This window comes from Vanellus vanellus, assembly GCF_965231255.1.
Source record: "Vanellus vanellus genome assembly, chromosome: 2".
Taxonomy (NCBI): domain Eukaryota; kingdom Metazoa; phylum Chordata; class Aves; order Charadriiformes; family Charadriidae; genus Vanellus; species Vanellus vanellus.
This window is the reverse complement of record NC_138906.1, coordinates 38704309-38725334: the sequence shown is the minus strand read 5'-3', so window position 1 is coordinate 38725334 and position 21026 is coordinate 38704309. Positions and strand designations below refer to the sequence as shown.

The window sequence follows — 21026 nt, the reverse complement described above, 5'->3', positions numbered from 1 at the left end:
TGAAAGGCTGCAGCATGAGCTCAATGGTAATCTTTTCTATTTGGTCAAGAAGCACATGCACTAAGATGGTATGACCCTCTAGACACAACACAGCTTGAACCTCTTTCACTAAGAGAGAAGAGGCTGAAAGTCCACTGAAAACTTGTAGAAAAACAGTGATGCTGATGAGATGAGAAAGGAATATAGAACAAAAACTAGCAGCAATTCCTGTGTTCTGTATAGCTAGCTGCAATCTCAGATTATTAGTTTACAAAGAGTAATCCCTATCTGCAAACATAATACTTATTTTAGATCCTGGATGGAATACCATTCAAGACAGAAACAAAAAAATAATTTTTGACACCTTAACATTTTTGTTAGATTATATGTAGAAAATATTCTAGAACACTGTTACTGAATAATAAACAACATTTTCAAAGGCTGAGTCAGTTTTGGCAAGTTGGTATAGTAAGGTGTACATTTAAAAAAATATATTAGTATTATTAACAGAATTTTTACTTTAAGATGCTAGTTCATTTTGGAAAAATATCCAAATATGGAAAAGTATGTTTAAAGAGCAAGCAATTTCTCACTTAAAAATAAACTGCAATTCCTCAAACCAAAGAACATCACAAGTGTTAATTTACGAAACTTAACAGGAATCCTGACAATACCTTCTCACTGGTAAAGAGTTCCAACTGTGATGCCAGTTCCTTTATTCGTCTCTCTTTTTCTGCCAGCTGAACCTATATAAAAAGAAGTTTAAGGTTCATGTATTAGTAAATAGGAACTATTTCTCTGCATGTTATATTGTGAAAACAAGAAGTTCAGTGATTAAGTTCATCTTTTAGATGGAAATTATTTTGTCTACTATAGTTACATGCAACATCTTGTACAAATCAAAACCAGCAATTCTCACTAAGTTTATCTACTGGATAGCAGGAGTACATTAGCTGCCTTTTCTTGCCACTTTTCAGGGAACAGTTGTAGAATGATAAAATCCCAGGTTAAAACACAGGAGTAGTGCCAGTAATACTAACAGCAGGAAAGACACCACTGCCCAGAAACAGTTGCAGGTTTGCAAGCTTCATGTCATTATTTCTACAGGAATTTGTTGGCAACCATTTCAGTGACTTATTTCATTCACTTCTCTCCAGCTCTTACATCCCACCACAGAACTGAGAGAACCAAAACCTCCTCCTACCTCAAAGACACTACATTTGTTTCACGAACATTTATCTACCTTGTGTCTCTGTTGCATGCTCTGGGAGGAGATGCAACTGACACATGACACAATTCTTCTAGGCTTCCTCCTTGCTTCAAAATGATTATTTAAATAATCTTTCTCTACAAAGGGCTACTTTATTTGGATTCCAGTTACCTTGGAGACTGCCTCTCCACTTATTTTTCTAGCATAAAAGGTCAACGTTCTGCACGGTTACATATCAAAGTTTTTCAGTTCTGAAATTCCCTCTCCTAGTTCAGGTCAACAGAGAAAAATTTACCCACTGGGAAGAAAAGCTGACTTTTTCTCCCCTACCTGCACACTCGTGAATAACAAGTTTTGAATTGCAGTCAAAATGCTTTCAATTTTGGAACCAATTATTTATTACTCCTGCTATTGAGAAGTTAAAAACAAACTTGTTTTACATTAAATTATGCATGGCAATTGATGACTGCTAATTAATAAAATTAAATTGCAAAGAGTCATGCATTTTATAAAACTGAAATTAGAGCTTTGAAAAGCATCAAAAAAGGACAGCACAGCCTACAGAGAGTGCTGAAATAAGCTCTACAGTAATTCAGTATTTTATAACAAAAAACTGCTGTAATTTCTAACGGAAAGGGGTTCCTACTAGAACTGATATAATCACAGTTTAATTTAATCATTGCTCATCACAATTGGCAAAAACGGGCAGAGAGTATTCAATCCTGACAACTACACTATCACCATTAGACTGAAAACAAGCATAAAAGTTGGCCTTAAGGAAATTTGTTGCTCTTATCTTGTCTTTGTTGACCTAAAAAGCCACTTCAACATATGTATTATCACATAACCTCAAAGACTAAGGCCTCTTGTAAGCTAAAGCTGCCTATTATGCTTGACTTTGTGGTGCGTATGTTACATCACTCTAGTCAAACTATAGTTGAGATCCTCCAAATTAAAACAATTCTCTCACAATGATTTTAAAAACAAGTTATCACTCATCTTGTATGTCTCCTTAATTCAGAAAAAAATGCATTAGATATTACTACACTGGTAATACAGCATGCAATAAGAAGGTTTTGGACAAACACACCAATCGATATTCCTGTTAGTATTATAGTAAGTAACAGGATATTGGAACTCTTTACCCCCCCTTTTTTTTTTTCCTGTAATATAAGATTAATGCCATTTAGAGGTTTGTCTAAATCCACAATATGAAAAGACTGATAGCCATTTGGTAATATACTTAGCAAATCTGTCTTACTTTCAAAAAAAGCATTACAAGACTGTGTTGTTTCTACAAGCACAAAACAGAATTTCTATTTACAGCAAAAATACATTTAGTGTTTTTCCCCATTAAAACTCTTCATAACTTGAACTATTAGAAATAAGCTATACTAAGAACATACTATACTAAGAACACGATACCATTCATTGTCATCAACAAAATCTGTAACTTACTTTATACTGATCCTCCATTGCTGCTCGCTGTAATTTTATACCCTCATTGATTTTCACTTGTTCTTTCCACTTCAGTTCCAGTTTAGCTAGTTCATCAGCATAAACACTGCATTTCATCTTCTCATCCTAAAGTAGTTTATACCATGGCATGAAATATTTACAATTTTAAGGAATTTCCCCTCCCACCCCCAACAATGACACTGCATAACTCTATACTTTTCAAACGAGACCATTTACAAATGGCTTCCACAACAAATCATGCCCAACTCAAGACGTTGAAGAGGATAGGACCCCTGAACACTGCATAAATGATGTTCAACACGTTTTTTTCTTGCTTGAGTTTTCAACAAGCTGATATTTCTCTTTAGCTTCACAGTTTCAAGGGTTTTTTTGTACCCTAATACTACACTGTAATCATGACTATCCTTTCAAGTGTCTCGCTTCAATACAAAACCTTCCCCCGCGCAACTTTTACAACCTAAATATCTTTCATCCAGAAGGTCAAAGGCAAAGCTTTCCTCAAGCACCACTATAGAAGAAATAGCCAGCAGAAGCTAACGCAGGCTCTCCCATAGACAGGGTAATGCACAGAATTATGTGACAGTTGTTACATCCTGAAGAGCACATTAAAATAGAATAATCTCATTGTGATAAATAAGAGAAACAAGATGAAGAGACAAGACAACACCCAGAAAACATTTCTAACACAATTCTACAACAGTCAACTTTTCACAAGAATCAATGATGCAATACTCCATCATCATACATACATCCAAACTGGTTAAACTAAAATCAAGTTAGGATTGATGGGTAATTATATTTGAAAGGCAGTACTATTGTGGCTGCAGCGCTACTGGTGCCCAGTTTGGTCCAGAGAACCATATTTATGTATGGCTGAGCCCAAGCTAGTAGGCAACACCCACTCAGATGTCAAAACACTGTAAAAGCAGGAGTTGTTACACTTGAACAGCATATCAGATAAACACTGCTATACCTGTTCTAGACATTAGCTGGCTTATAGCAACGTGCTGTATTTGATTTATAAAATCAATTACACTTAAAACATAATAAAAAAAAAGTATTCAAAACCTTAAGCATAGAAGTAGTATTAGTTTTGTTCATTGTTTGACTGCATCTGGGTTTTCCTAAGGGATCCTTGTTTGGACCCCCCAACACCACAGGTAATCAAGAGCTAACTGAATAAAAATGTGTTTTCTAATGTTAAGATTTCTACCATAATAGCAGTGTATCACACAAACAAGCACAGCAACTCAGCTGGGTAGGTTTTGTGGTTTTAAGAATGAGCACTTATAGCTACTTCCTGGTCAGCTTTCCGAAGCAGCCATTTACTTACTGCCAACATTTGCTTGCATTTCTTATACTTCTCTGTTTTCTCAGCAATTTCTTTATTCATTTCACGTACTTGCTCCTTTACCATGAATTCCGAAACTATGTCAGATGAAATGGGGCTAACTGCAAACATTGAAGAAAAAACAAGAATATTGATTTTTTTTTTTGTTCCGTACATAAAGTCTGTATAAGAGAGATGACAGGCCAAATCTGACAGTGCATCAAGAACAGAGTGCTCCACGTTATCCAAGCAAACAGTTTATCATAGACAATCAGTATCATGTGGCTAGTGATATGTAAGATCAGTAGTCATATTGGCATGTCTATGTTCAGTTCTCTCACATGCTGAAGATGAGCATAATAAATACACACACACTACGCAGGTCAACATTAAATAAAAAACAAACAGAAAGACATGTCTCCCCTTAGCTCCCAAAAAAGTGAACACCAGAATATACGTTATGATATCAAGCTAGAAATTTTATTCTTCTGTAAAAACATGAAGTGCCTCAGCAACCTACTTCATCCCATTACATACTATAACTGAGCTTGCTGGGATTTTATTTGTCTTAGGAAGCACTTGTATTTACTTAAGACGGAAACTGACAGAAGTTACAACCTATAGTCTCTATAGACAGAAAGAATGTGTGAATTATAAAGTAACACAAACAAAATTAGTCCGCATTTACTGGCATTTATCAATTTAATTTGAATAATAAACCAGGCTTAGTTTTAACTTATTCTATGTTTATGTTTTAGAAGATTAGTTTCATAAGAACTTAAGAGTTCATAAAAATTATAACCTAGTTAAACATTTTCTAATAAACCACTACTGCCTATAAATCATGAGAACAGTCTGTAGACTTGACCTTGCCATCACATAATCACAACTTCTCAGTTATTTGATTTTACAGTAGAATGTAGCAGCAGATAGTCATTGTAAGAGGACTGCAAAATTACTATGCTATTGTACACAATTTGCAAATTTGGGGAGATCTGTTTGTTGGGTCTTTTTTAAATGACTTATTAGCTTGGCAAACCAGCTGTGTGTTAACTATCAAGCGGAAATGCAAGAGTCCATTCCCACTGGCATTAACAAATATCAACTGAACTGTTTTGAAAAGATACATGAAGTTATTTGTGAATGTTACCACTTGAAAAAAGACACATTCTGGATGAATTTTCACATTTCTAATCATTGCTTTACTAGAACAAGTCCACATACTTTATACTATAAACACTATTAGGAACTGCTTCACATAGACAACACTTTCAGGCTGATACAAATAGACAAAATTTAAGTTGTTGATACCTGGAGATGCAGGCAACTTTTTTTTTGTAACGATGGCAGTAGCTGTCTCAGTGTTAGATGCATCTGTCAGTTTCTGTTGATGCCCTATAATTTTCTTTGTGAAAAGAAGTTTTGTTTTGGTATTTAATTAAATTTAAGCCAAAGCACAAAGTAACATATATCTTGCACTATCATCTCCTCCAAAATTGGACTAGACGGAACTGCTCATTAAAACAGGAGATTTAAAATAATAATTAAATAATTTAAATAAGTATGCAAACACATTTAATTCTAATAGTATAATTGCCTCAGACTACAACTCTTATAATCTTATGTTATAAAATTCTTTCTTCCCTAGAAACAGTAATTTCTACACAAATTATTAGAAAAATATCATTTTCTAGAGAGTCCGTTACACTTAAATCCATCAACTTAAATCTAATATTCCATTAGAAAATGGAGTCTTCTGCTAATGAGTTCTGGACTTCTGGTGTCAAAGTAGTGAAGTTTGGTGTTTGTTATCAGATGTACAACATAGCCAAAGATGCGGAAGATTTTTAAGGAAAAGCCACAGGTGTTCTGATATGACACCTCATTCACCATTGACCTTCTGGATGAGAAGACAACTTTTTGAAGTAATCTGTGGATCAAAGCAGGGTAACTACCCCATTTGTTCTGTGGATAGCAGAAATATTTAAGTCTGTTTTCCTTAAGAATTCATATTTGTACACTTTCCCATTGCTCAAATGCAGAGCTTACTGCATGTTTTAATCCTTTTTAAAACCACTGGGTTTTGCAGAAGGAAATTAAATAGTTGCTGAAAAGTTACAAAAAGCAAGTGCAATTTCTCCCATTCTACTTACTGCTTGTTCTGTAAACTTGTTTACTTGTTTTTGAAGTTTTTGACATTCTTTGAATTTTTCCTTGTAATGGTCAGCAGCCATTTGCAGACGAAGCTTCAGATCTTCAACTTCTCTGCGCAGTTCCTGCTCCACTGTGTTTGAAGCTTCCTTAAAAAAAAATAAAATAGAAACTATTCTCCCTTTTGTTCAAATACTGCTATTTCCCAAAAAATCTTTTTTCAATTAAAGAAAGCATAAAGCTCTATGTAAGTACAGAAGAAGTTCCTATTTTCTTTGTGGGAAGAAAAGGAACATAGTAGTAGAGCACAGATAGACGCAGCATCTGTGCTGAACTTCATTTCAAGGAGGACACAGTAAGGGAGTAAATACACACTGGTATAATACCAGAGACAGGTAAAGAGGATTCTTGTTCCGAGTTGATTAACGTATACCAAAAGTCTGAACATATACCAAAAGTCTGAACACCTTCCAGAACGTGTTCTAGCTATCTTATAGACAAATATAGCCACGTGGCAATACTGGACAGACCACAGACTATGTTTCTACTGGAAGTGATTCAGTTGAGCTGTTATATTGATATACAAGTTGAGCAAGCTACATTCACCAACTGGATCTATGCCGTACTCGGATACTTTCTAGTAACTTAAGTCATTCGGAGGATCTGCTACTTCTTTCAGGATGCGTTTCAAAGACATTGCGTACAATTTTAATTCTTAGAAAAAACATGTCATTCTTGGATATTTAAAATATAATAGTTCTTTTGAGGGTTGTACTTAACGGGCACTTTGTATTTACTGCATTATTTTGAAAAAAAATATATTGAGCAGAACAGTAATTAAGCTGCTACATTATTACAGGAATCCTAGTAGCAAATTAATCCAATACAGCTGCAGTCACAGAAGATCCGATACAAAATTCACTTAAGTCAGAATGATGATACTTATATTGGTCACTAGATTTTTATCCAAGATGAAGAAAGTCAAGACAGTTTCCATTATATTAATATTTTTATACTTATAAATACTAAAGCAAATTAACTTCGATCACAAATATTGGAAGGAAGAATCAAGATAGATTTAATCAATGAGGAAGGAACATTAATAAAAAATTCCATCTGCTTTCTTATCTAAATGAATTTTTAATGCTACTGTGGCTCACACAAAAGAATTAAGAAAGGGAGAGGACTCAAAATAATAAAGATAAATACTGTGTTATTCTGTGAAAATAACCTGGGGGTGGAGAGGAGTTGCTGCAAGTAGTAGAAAAAGCCTTCTTTGTTACCAGCCTTCCAAATCAGCTAATGCACACGTGATTTAAGGTAGCAACTTGAGTGCCAAAAGAGAATTTGATCATAATTTGTATTAATCATCCAGAAACACATTTTATTCCCCAACTTTAGGAAAGCTAGCTCTGACAGATTTTATAAATACAGATAAACTTCAGTACTAAATACTGGCAACTTACCTGTTCATTTTTCAAAGCCGTGATTTTTTTAAGTTCAGCTAAAGCATCAGCAAGCTGCTTTTTCATTTTTTCATTTTCCAGACGTGCACTGTGAAGATCTGCCATCGTCTTATCTCGCACATTTACTGCATCACTCAGCTCTTTTGACATTAGGACAGCTTCTTGTTTGCTAGCCTGAATCTGATCTTCAGCTTTCCGAAGCTGTTCTTTTAAAATACTTGCATCCTCCTGAGAAAGAGAAGAGAGCAAAGAGAAGCCATCAATTCAAAGCTTAAATAAAGCCTGGTACATGGATTAGAAAGATTAGGAAGAAAATCAAGTTTTCCTGGTGGCTTTAGCAAAACCACTAAATCAAGAAGTAGTACACAAGTACCATTTTCCCCATTTGTCTTCTTTGCTAACAGTGGTGTGCAAACATATTTTACTGACATAAAGGCAAATTTAAATATTATTATTTTATCTATATTGGATTTTTGTTGTATTTTCAGCTTTAGTTTTAAACATATGCCAAAAAAGTCTTTATTTGTTGTTGTCACTGTAGAACTCTTAACAGGCATAAATGGCCATCCACCTTCAAAACCCAAGTTCATCATCCCACAGTAAGACACTGCAGGTAACAACAGAGTAAGAGGTTTTACAATGCCTATAAGGGGTTGACATAAGACATCATAAAGCAGCATTGGGATGTTTTTCTCACAGCTGCATTTCCCAAGATCTTGTGCAACAGGCTTCTCAGAAGGAACTGAGAACAAATAGTAATAAAAAGCAAGCTGCAGCACGCAGTGCTAAGACTCTCATAACTGCTATAGCTTCATAGGGCAGCTCAACGACAAACTGACCAAGCTGCACTACTGGCCTCTCATTCCTCAGAGAAGCCCAGGATCACCACCCCCACCCCCCAAAAATAAAAAAAAAAAAAAAAAAAAATCACCCAAAGCTACTTGCAGCCTCTGGGCTTCCTGAAGGCATAATTATCTCATATTCTTGAGTCTAGACATAAATTCAGGTATTCTCTAGTCCATTATTTGTTAATTTTTGAATAATCATAGAATCAGTGAGGTTGGAAGGGACCTTTAAGATCATCAAGTCCAACCGTTAACCTACCCTGATAAAAACACCACCACTTCTAAACCATGTCCCTAAGCACCTCATCTACCCTTTTCTTAAACACCTCCAGGGATGGTGAATCCACCACCTCTCTGGGCAGCTTATTCCAATGTTTAATAATCCTTTCAGTGAAAAAATGCTTCCTAATATCCAATCTAAACCTGCCCTGACATAACTTGAACCCGTTTCCTCTTGTCCTATCACTTGTCGCCAGGGAGAAGAGGTCAGCTCCCATCTCTCTAAAACCTCCTTTCAGGTAGTTGTAGAGGGTGATAAGGTCTCCCCTCAGCCTCCTCTTCTCCAGGTTAAACAACCCCAGATCCCTCAGTCGTTCCTCGTAAGGTTTGTCCTCCAGACCCTTCACCTAATCACTTAGGATAGCAAGTCCAGAGGATACTAATATATTTCGTAAACATTTATGAAGATGGATGAACTAGGAAATGCCCTGGATGGACTAGGAAATGCCCTGGATGGACTAGGAAATGCCCTGGATGGACTAGGAAATGCCCTAAAGTCCCATGCCTTTGCTATTTTTACAGCGCATGATGAGTCAGTTACATATATCAGTAAATAGCTGCAGTTTCACACAGCGTAAGACAAAAATATTAATGATCCCACCAGAAACATCACAAGCACTTCAAGATTAATAATCAACATCAATGTTTGGTTGCTTCCATACCAGCACACACACACTCCCTGTGTGTTTTTATTTCAGTAGTAGTTTAACACATTCAGAAACAAAACTGCAGAGCAGGCAAAAGGCTACACTATCTCAACAGCCCTACTTTTCTACTTAAATTTTACATTCATACCTCACATTACTTTAATGCAGTTTCTATTGTTTTGAAATTAGACTGCTTCCTCTGTGAAAAGACTGACAAGATACACAAGACAAAATCACTTGCATAATCTGACTTTTCCATGCTGGCCTCAAAGGCTGTGTCTAAATTAACTCCCTAGTTTGGACCAAGAGCACATTTGTGAAGCAAAACTCCCAGTCAATTCCACTATTACCTATCACACTTTAGATCACAGGACAGAACAGTCTCAGGGCATAGAAACTACATTCCTTTTGGATGAAATGAAACGGGAAGATGTACATCAGGAAAAAACATCTAATAGATATTCTACCCGTAGCACCACACTAAAACTAATCTGAAGTAACTGCACCTGGACTGCGGCAGCATAGGTACCTGTTCTTCAGCAATTTCACGCTCCTACTATATCACACTGCTACCATGTTGCATAGTAAAAGTTGCCTCTTCCTTAGAAGTCCTACTGGCACTTATTGCTGAGTTCTCAGTCAATTTAGTCCATTTACACGGTACCTTATCCTTTCCCAGGTTTTACATCACTGTATCTTGACAACACGTTCACCTAATAACTCCTTCAGCACATCTTTCAATGTCCTCTCTTTTCTGCTCCACCTTCCTCTACAGTCTCAACATACCTACATTCTTAAGTACTCTTTTCCTCAATCTCCTTCCTTTTTCATGAAGTTAAATGCAACTCAAAGGAGTGCACAACTTTTACTGATGCCCTTTCACTGAACTCACAAATTACTTTTCACGTAGTTCATCTCACACCTCACAATGTGAGACACCTCAATAAGCTCAGAATCTGCAAAATTAGAATGGAATTCACTCGTTTGCTCATTTTCTGCATCTACTGGTAACACCATAATCCTCTTGCATCTCAGCCTATACCCTGGTGATATCTTCAACTTCTTCCTTTCTCTTGTCAAACACATACAACCTTAGATGTGTTGATTTTAAACCAGGCCAATTATATTAGCAATGCTTACCTTGTTTGATGAGGAGAGCAAAAAAGCTTTCTTCATGTTTTCTTTTTCAGCTATAAATAGCTGTAATCTGCCAACCTCCTCTTTATAATACGATATCATGTTTTCTTTGTTTGCATCCAAATTCTTAAACGTCTGGATTTCTTTTACTAGTTTGGTGTTTTCTATTTCTGTATTCTTCAAGTGTATCTGTAATGATGCTAAAAAATGTCAAACTCTTCTTCCACGTTATGAAAACTACTGTTCACCTGTCCATTTAAGTGTTCACTAAGTTCTAACTCATCTCTAAGACAGATTAGAACAGGTAAAGAGAAAAATTAAACATTTGATAATATCACTGTCCTCCAGCATAAATGTTCTGGCTGGAATTCTTTCAGCTTGATCATCTAACAACAGCTCTGCTCTACAGCTAGAGGTTAAGGCCCTGATATTTGTCCACATCAAATTAAGCTCTTCTGAATTAACTCCTCTCTTCACAAATGCTGAAGAACTAAGTACAAGTGAAAAAGAAATTACTTGAAAAAAAACTAAAGATAAATTAAACTTCTAGTAGTATCTACTCACAATCATCTAAGCAAACAAGACTACAACAGCAACATCCAGTTCCAAAAGACAGACAACTACTTTAGTAACTCTAGAGCTGTTTTCAAGATGTCATCAAGTCCACCATACTATGCCTAATAAAGGATAACTTTAAAGTGTTTTTCACGCAAAGACTAGAAGATTTGTGTTGATTATTTGCAAAGGGCTTCCATGCTTGTGCAAGACGTTTTGAGATTTTATGACTTCTGGTATGTATCTATTATTGTCTACCACATGACGACATTTTCCTATGAACATAAATAATGTTTTAAATAAGCCTGATTTGCTTCATACAAATAAAGGATTTCATTATTTTAGCATAAGACAGAAACAGCTTTTTTTGTTGTTGTTGTTCAAAAGAATGAGTATGAAAACTAATAGCTATTAACTCAAGTCAGATAAGGGTTGACATTCCCAAGGCCCAATCCATTTCTGTATCTACTTTTCTAAGCAAATGGTATCATCAAATTAGACAGACTAGTACAGCGGGCTGATATATACATGTTTGCTGCAAGGATGGTCTAGCAGCTCACTCAAGTAGCCAGACACTCTGGATTAAGTTTAAGACTATTTGTCATACTTATAGGTTTGGTTTGGTGCACTTTTGCCTTTTTTTTTGGGGGGGGGGGGAGACGTGGGGGGGGGGTGTTACAGAGAGGGAGGGTGAACCTTATTTTATCTTAAATATGGGTCTCTCTCAATACCAGAAAAAGAAATCATTTAAGCTAGTAAAAATCAATGCAATATAGATCCTACTAAAGTTTCTCTAAGTTATGCACAAGACTCAAGAATAGGGATCTAGAAAACACAGTCTGGATAGACAACTTAGAAGAGTAGAAAGAAATTTATTTTTTCGTAACTGTGTTAAGAAAACCAGTTACTGGGAGATGCACTGTGTAACTAAAGAACCATCTCACTCACAGCTGTTATTTTTGGTTACAGTGCCTGCATTTTAACAAACTGGTGATCCATTCTCCTTCTTAGACACATTTTTATATCATGGGATGAATTCAGATGCTATTTTCTTCATTCACTTTTAAATGAGAACCTCTGTAACTGTCTTTAAAAAAAAAAAAAAAAAATCTGTTCACAGAAGTTACCCATTTCCTTTTTTCCTTAACAAATTCAATTTCTTAGAGTTCTCCATAAAACAGTATTACCTTTATTTCAAACCACTTCATTTCAGTGTATACAGGTACAAGGAATAAAGTTACCTTATAAAGTTCTTTTTCATCCTTTTCGGTCTTCAACACACATTCAAGTTGCTCCTTCTCAAGCGTCACTTTCTTCAGTTTGTCCTTCAGGCTAAGGCATTGACAAATTAATAGTACAGAACAAAAAAAAAAAAAAAAAAAAAAAAAAAAAGATGCATACATTACAAATAGTTCGTTTAAAAAAACTACTATGGAAAGAAATAGTAAAATAAGGAACATAACGACAAAATTACTAAATACCTGTCTAACTCAGTTTCTTTTGCAATGGCTTTTTGAGTAACAGTCATGATATCTTCTTCAAGCTGGAGAACTTTTGAAGCAGCCTCATCATGCTTCTTCTTCAAATCATCAGTTTCAGTTTTAAGAGCTTCTGATGCTTGAACACTATTCTTTAAAAAAAATGCAAATAGGTGTCATAAGAACGCATATCTTCAGAACTACAACATGCTATTTGAATTAATGCTAAGATATATCAATGTTGTTTATTATTAAGCTATATGAAAAAACAACATAGGCCTGCTGTAGATTTTGTTCTGAATAAAGGAGTATTTCACAGACATCCAATTATCTACTTCTAGTTCCCTATACAAAATGGTTTGTATATTGTTTGTATATTCAGTAACATTAATTTATTATGAGAAAAAAAGATTAAAATGTATACATTCCAAGTCATGCTTACCATACTAAACCATCCATTAATGCCATAAGCAGCAAAACATTCATACATGAATGAGCATTCTGTTTAAACAGTATCACATTTATACAACTAAAATATTTGAAACACATTTAGAAAATTGTAAAAGTGTTTGAAATTTCTCAGTGCTTTTACTTTAGAGCACACATAAAGCTACAACATAAGGCAGATTCCTAAAAATGTATGACAAATTCATTTAAAATATTATTTATATATTTGAGTACATATATATATTCAATATATTAAATTTGCGTTGCACGGTCAATAAGGAGTTTGTTTTGGTGCAAGCATTCAGTTACAAAGAGACTACCAAACAGTAATAGGGCAAACAAAAACATATTTCATATCTTTTGCCTATCTCCTTTCTGCAAAGTAACCACTGAGTGTCTAGCTTAGAACACAAAGAACTTCTATTTTTGTTTGTACTTTCTTCCACTTGAAAAGAAGGAAAGCTTGCATTTGACCAAATAGCTACATCACACAAGCAAACCCCAGTAAAGACAACTGCAGACAAAAGGAATAAAAAAAAAAAAAAGGGAAGTACCGGTACTCCTGATGGAGAGCTAGTTACTACACTGCATTCTCCTAGCTAGAACGCGTGGAAGGTTTCACAGAGCTTATGGAAGCTCGTGAAGCAGCATTCATGGCTTGGAGACTAGAAGCTGAGACAGAGGATGATGGCAACACCAAAAGCAGATTCCTTTGTCAAAAAATTGGACAGATGCAAGATGAGAAGCCACTTTTAAGTGCCACATTCATTATGTATTTACAAGTATTGTCCATACCGTTCTAAGGCACTGGACAGCTAAATATCTCCATTACAGCAAAATGGCCATTTAAACTCAGATCACCTTAAATAACCCAGAAAATAAATTAGTAACACTAAAGTAGAACACACATACCAAGGTAACATGCTACTATTTCTGATATCAAAATTCAGTAAAGCTCAGCTTAGTATCAACCATGAGAGTGGTATGAATCAAAGTGTAAACAAGGTCAAGACAGACTGACCAACATTCCTGACTACAGCATGACTTACAGTGTTTGTGCAGATACTAAGGTACAAGTTGTCTTTCCACTCTACATTTCGAGGATTAAAGCACTAGTTCATCTATTCATTTTTAAACAAAGCTTAATGCCCTGAAACAAGACTGTACTGTTACATCAAGAGAAACACATCAGCCAGAGTTTACAGAGAACCCCTACTGGCCAGATTCCAACCTAACAATGTTTTAAGTACAATAAAATATAATGAGGACTGTTTTTCCTCATTAATTGTCAAAATACACTTTTTGCAAGTGTAATTAAGCCCTGCTTTTACAAGCAACTAAAAAGAAGTTTTGGCATTATGATTTTTTGCAGGGGTAGGGGGTGTTGAATTCTGACGGGGTGGCAAATGTAACTGATGACCCCATCACTTCCTAATATACCAGGACATAAAGCAGATTTTAATTTTTGTTACTTATGCTGTTAAAAAAAAAAAAGAGGACTAATAGATTAATAGATTACAACTGTTGAAACTCAAAATGGCTTTATTATATGCCTTAATATAATAGAAAATTTCAAGGGAACGTGTGTACCATCATTTTTGGAAACAGCATTGGAGAAGATAACTCACAATATTCATAAGGTCTTTATTTTTCAAGAGCTATCAGTTTCCTGCAACCAAAAATATATGTACTTGGTGGAATGAGCACAGGATATTTTAATTAAAGTCAGTATTCCAACTAAAACTTGCTATATAACCAGCAGCAACACCACACATTATAACTGTTTGTCCTTCTCTAGTGCAGTGGAGACTAATTACTTGCCCATGTTTTGAAAGTCTAGTATTGTAAAAAGTCTATTTCAATGCATATCTGTGTTTTCTCTAAACACCACTTTGGTATAACTGTAACTGTTGTAACCTAAGCACCTTCAAAAGAATTTAATCTGATACATTATATATACAAACTGTACAAACAGTTCAAACAGGCTGCCAAAGGTAACATATATTAAAAGGAATTAATAGCCTGAAAAAAATTCACTCCACAAACAGCATTACAATTGATGCTGCTTTGCTAGTTATTCTAAAGGGACATGGTATTAAAATGTAAAAGTTCCATACTTAACAGATTCTCACCTAATAAATTTGTTTAGATACAACTAAAGCCTACAGTTTTGAAAGAAAAAAGGATTAATTTTTAGAGACGACTTGTTATTTTACAGAATTCTTAGCAATTCAATTTAGATGCTGCAATCCTAGTCTCATACACTCTGGTTACAGCGGTTTCAGAGCCTGTAAAATTTAAAATGAGTACTCTTAGTCTATTTTACAGGTTAAATTTGACTGTGTTTTAGCAGGAGTCTAAAGGGGAAGAATATAATAAACACATCAACTACATGTACAACCGCATTAGAGAAAAGAGAACTACATTCTGTAATTCCGGTTTACTTAATTTCTCTTAATTTATCTGACACATCTACAAATATACCTTTTCTTCCACCTTCTTAACAGAAAGAAAAGCACAGCAAGAGCATGAATCATTTTAATGAAATGGTTTAAAAACACCCAACAATTTTAAGGTTATTTTTACTCTGGATAGTATTTTCAAGCCAGTTACAAATGCAGCTTCCCTTGTCTCCTGTCCCTAGAGCTGCAACAGCCTTATGGGTGGAGGAGGAAAGCAAACTACATCACAAGGGTCAGAGCAAGCAGCCAGAAATTACTTATGTCTGCTTCATTGCTGCAAAACAAGAAGCTACTAAACTAAAAATTTCTGTAACTACTAGGAGCTTCACTAGTGAAATGAAACAAAATTTAAGGTAGTTGACAAGTGAATTTATTTTCCTAGAATCAAATTCCACATTGAAAATTTTGATGTACCTTCAGACAGTGAATGAGAAGATGGGAGCACCAAAATCTTTATTGCTATTCTAAAATGGCAAAAGATTTAAGATGGCTTATTTTAAAAACAATTTTATTGTAATCACATGAAACACTGTCCTCCCCCTGCAAAGAACTGCCATTACACATAAGGTGATTTGCTCACAGTGCATTATAAACAGCTACCAAAAGAACAGGGTTTTTATATCAAAGTTCGAAATTACAGATGAGTTGCTTTATCTTTGTGTAACCTAATTGTAGATACACTGATTAAAACCTCATAAAGCTATTATAAGCTCTAAAGGATATGCTAAGATCATGCCAGTGTTCTTCCTTGAAACACATTTAAAATCTATTTATTAAACTTCTGCTACAAAAGGACTAATATTCTTTAATTTGAGAATGGAATAGACAAAGTTTCTGGATTCTCATTTTCCTAACATGGCAAACTAGAAAACTATGGCAAAAATCTGTATGTTCAACAGACAAGAACAACATGCTTTCCCTACTTATTTCTTACTTTTAATGGATTTTTGCAACACCAGTAATTTCAAAGTACAGTTCAGTTAATGGAAGCAAAGCAGTACAGACCTCCCTTCCTGTGAATCAACATACACACATTTTTCAAACATACTTAAGGCAGAGAGAGATCCAACAGACAGAATAAAATACTTGAAAAATACAACTCAAGACTATTTCCAGCTGTGATATCTTGCAGTACAGCAATGGGCAGCATAGTTTTTTATGCTCCATCTTCCTTTTTCGTAACATGTAAAACTCCCTGTCCACTTTTTAAAGGCCATTCCACATCTAAAACATTCACTTTTGATTAACAGCTAATATCTGTTCCTACTGCCTACTCCTACGCTTCCAACTCTAACCATTCTATAATTCTATGATCTGCAATCTTTACTTTCTACAGCATACATACATTGTAATCAAGAAAAATGAAAAATTAAAATGAGCTACGCAACTCTGAAACCAAAGAGGTCACTTCACGAAATACAAGACAGTTTATTTAACAAAAAAAGAAACCCACCACTGAAAAACCAGCAGCACTTCAAGTTTCAGGTGGATTGATTTATCTGGATGTAATTTAATGTCAGGGGAACCATTATGCTTCATAACCTGTAGAGAATTTAGGGGATCTAGATGGATATGATCTGCAGGAGCCTTTTGTTTATCCCACTGACATCCTAGTCAGCTCCAACAGAATGATGTAACACACTTGGCTGACATCACACTCTGTTTAAAGGGACCTCTGAGGACAAATGACGAACACAACATAGTACCATTGCAGCCACTGCAAAATCTGAGTGTGCTCAGTGCCCTTGTAACACAGGGCCTGTATGTTCATAGAATCATTATGGCTGGAAAAGACCTTTAAGACCATCAAGTCCAACCATTATCCAACTCTACCAGGCCCACTTCTAAACCATGTCCCTAAGCACCATATCTAGACAGCTTCTAAATACATCCAAGGATGGCGATCCAACCACCTCCCTGGGCAGCCTGTTCGAGTCTTTGACAACCCTTTCAGTGTAGAAGTTTTTCTTAATGTCTAACCTAAACCTCCCCTGACACAACTTGACATCATTTCCTCTTGTCCTATTGGTTGTAACTTGTGAGAAAAGACCAACGCCCACCTCTCTACAACCTCCTTTCAGATAGCTGTAGAGAGCAATATGGTCTCCCCCTCAGCCTCCTTTTCTTCAGACTAAACAACCCCAAGTCCCTCAGCCGCCCCTCATAAGACTTATTCTCAAGACTCTTCACCAGCTTTGTTGCCCTTCTCTGGACCCTCTCCAGCACCTCAATGGCCTTCTTATACTGCAGCGCCCAAAACGGAACACAGTACTTGAGGTGCGGCCTCACCAGTGCCAAGTACAGTGGAACAATCACTGAAAGCAAACCTCAAGTAATTTTTCTTTCTAAAATAAAATTTAAGCATTCAGTAAAGTCAAACAGTAAACAAATTCCAAATAAACTCAATTATGTTAAGCTTTCATCTTTGTGACTATGATTGGCAATAGTAATATTGCTCTAAAAGCACTGAAGTCTCTCTATTCCAAAAACCTAAGATACCACAGTGGTAGTTGAAGAGATTAACACAATTAAATTGCTAACACTGCTAAACAGATCAAAGCTATGGTCTAACTCTGTAAAAGTTCGTGTAAGTAACATCGGTCACCCAATTACTGTCATAAACACTACAGACATGCAAGTTTATACAGGAGGCATCTGAAGTGAATCACATATGATGTTGCATCGTGCATTTACATTTCAAACGTTGATAAAACATCTTCTTATTTCACTACAAGCTATTGCTTTTGCAAAAAGCCATTCTCATGAATACATAATTTGAATTGAAGTGCAGACAGGATACCTATCTAAAACATTTAAGAAACTCAAATGAATCTGCTCGATCATCCAGTGAAATAAATTTCAACCAATCAATTTAAGAAACATTCATACACTAAAACAATAAATCAGCATTTTCTCTTCACAGGATGTTTACAGCACCTTGGGTGCTATAACTGCTGATGCCAACCTGAGCAATTCTAATTGTTTAATTTGTACCTTTAAAACGTTATTTACATGGACTTTGGGGGGGGGGGGGGGGGGTTTTGTGTGTTTTTGCTTTCTGGGTTCGGGGTGGTTTTTTGGTTGTTGTTCGGGTTTTTGCTTTTCGGGTGGTTGGTTTTGTTTGGGTTTGTTTTGTTGGGGTTGGTTTTGTTTTGTTTTGTTTTTAAAGAATGCATCCCCCTGAACACCAGATTTTGACACATACAACATACATAAACAACATCAGCATTGTTTGATTTAAAGAGGCATTAAAAAAACAAACCACTCTAGTCACTTGCTTTTATGCATGCAGTCTCAACTGGGCACTTGTGCAATGTGGTATGTCAGCAGTACAACAGCATTTTGTCACTATCTAACCAGAGAAACTCTCATAAAATGGCATCAAAAGCCAACTTAAATGAATCCCTGATATTTGAATAAAAAAACTCTCCAATGAATAAAGCTACTGTGCAAGTAGAACCTATCAGCAGAAATGTGAATTTAGATGGATGTCCTATTAAAAATCTCCATCAGATAGATGAATCAGCCCACCTTTAAAAAGTTAAGCGGTAAACCAAATTTTCAAAAAGCACAAAAGAAAAAGTTTATCAAGACAGTAAATTCACTTCTGCCTCAATTTATGCCAATGTCATAACTGAAACAGTATTCAGACGCTCACAGCATCAAAGAATGAGCAGGTAACCTGCAAATCTGTTGCTTCTGACTCAAGTTAAACATTTATGGAAACTACTGTCACAAGACTCAGACTTGTCACCACTGTAACAGTAAAGAAATCAGTTCAGAAGTACCGTCTTCCCACTAGAGGGAGACAAATGATTGCAAAAGCATCGTTTGAAGCTCTGCTCTCCACAGAAGAGTACAGAACCTGTGTTCACAAAATTGAATGGTTGCAGGGTATCAGAAGAGCGATCGACTAAAGACTGACAAAACAACTACAGCATGTTTCCCTTGTTCAGCCCAGTAATATTAAATCTTAAAACAGTAGGCAAGTGCACTGTGGCCAGAGTTTACACACAGTTTAAGAACACACAAAACTGGGAACACAAAGACCAAAAAGCATGTGTCTTTTTATTTACACAGGTATATATTTTTACATTTGTAATAGACGTATCTTATGAATATTTGCATTATTATTTTCTAGATAAGAACACAGTTTTTGAGTCAATGTTCTTAAATTTTTCCAAAAGTAAAATATATTCAGATTAAAGCAGTTTACTAATGTAACTCAACATACTTGAGTATGTACCAGTGAACAAATTATCTTAGTAGGAAACCAAAGGAAAAGTTGAAATATTGAAAACAACCTGAAACAGTTCTGGTGACCACGTACCATCTGTCATATTCTTAAGTAAAATAATCATACGCAGTAACTACATTATTACTTTACCAGTATTATATTAGTAGAATTGCAAGCTGTATATTACAGCATGATTTTAAGTAAAGGTATGCTATCAGGGAACATCGTCCTAGTACGTACAAATTAACTCTGAAAGAGTAACAGAAGGCTGTAAGAAAAAGATGTGACATTTCTGAAACACTTCCAATAATTTTGCATTTACTCTGAACTCCCACACAGAGTAGTAGCAGATTAAGTTAAACCTTCACACTCTGTAAGAGCTAATTTAATGTCATCTGGGGAGAAAAACAAAAGTCTAGGAATGGTTTAACCAGCATGAAAAATCCTACAGAGGAATACTATGTTTTCCTGTAACTGAAAATACAGCCCTTTTAAAAAGAGTGTGCATGTTGGGGGGCAGAAGAAAGGGGAGAAAGGGAAAGATTCACTTATCCCCTCCCTGAACTGACCTTGTCAGAACAACTACATATTGCATTAAGCAGCCATTTAAAAACACACATAGAGTCCAATATTCAAACTTTGTGGAACACTGTATTATAGCTAAATAGATTGTTTAGTATGCTAAGTTCTTAAAAGATTGATCTACTTTTAGCTTGTTTCATCCTAATGTTTTCCCCAAAGAGCCTCTAAAGGATTGCTTACAAAGCATGCCGACTAGGTGAAAAGCAGAGAAGACTGCCCAGAATTCTATGAGAGTAACTAGGTGGGCAAGAGCGATCAAATAATCAAGACTGGGAGGGAAACACTAATTGGGATACAGCTGTGACATTGTCTGTCAACAACTATTCTGGCTATATTAAGAAAGCAATGTTTCTACAGACATTTCTCAATAATCCAGACTACTCCCAAACTGTTTGTGAAACCAAAGGGCTGATAAAAATCAATACCAAAAAGAGGAAAGTAGTCTAAAGGCATACAAATAAACATGAATAAAAAGGGGATTTTAAGAAAAGTCTGTTTGAACAAAACATTTTCATATTATGAACTCGGAGCTTTTCCATCATTAATCTATCTTCTATTTGCTACCCTGTACCATAATAAGATAACTTATGTACCCTAACAACATCATCCACTTTCTGTTCAATTATGAAAATATAAGGTAGCTTAGGAAGGTGTCTGATCAAAATACAAAGACATGAGCTCAGATACCCACACTATTTTCTCTGAAGGAACTGCATAAGATTTTCAGAAAAGAGGCAGATTG

General features: G+C 35.5%; 1 protein-coding gene across 5 annotated transcripts in view; it reads right to left on the bottom strand.

Annotated features, from left to right (window-relative positions):
- The window catches only part of TAX1BP1 (Tax1 binding protein 1), a 64919-nt gene that overhangs the window by 16112 nt on the left and 27781 nt on the right, over positions 1 to 21026 (bottom strand). For 3 of the 5 annotated variants that reach the window (XR_014270592.1, XM_082499647.1, XM_082499648.1), the window contains 9 exons: positions 12560 to 12708; positions 12320 to 12410; positions 10527 to 10712; positions 7616 to 7843; positions 6152 to 6298; positions 5310 to 5403; positions 4002 to 4120; positions 2648 to 2773; positions 654 to 725 (listed from right to left, as the gene is read on the bottom strand). Coding sequence is in view for 4 of the 5 variants with exons in the window: in XM_082499647.1 (XP_082355773.1) it covers positions 654 to 725; positions 2648 to 2773; positions 4002 to 4120; positions 5310 to 5403; positions 6152 to 6298; positions 7616 to 7843; positions 10527 to 10712; positions 12320 to 12410; positions 12560 to 12708 (1212 nt within the window). In the remaining variant the exon portion in view is untranslated. The remainder of the gene's footprint in view (positions 1 to 653; positions 726 to 2647; positions 2774 to 4001; positions 4121 to 5309; positions 5404 to 6151; positions 6299 to 7615; positions 7844 to 10526; positions 10713 to 12319; positions 12411 to 12559; positions 12709 to 21026) is intronic. The other 2 variants (XM_082499649.1, XM_082499650.1) reach the window with 2 other exon arrangements.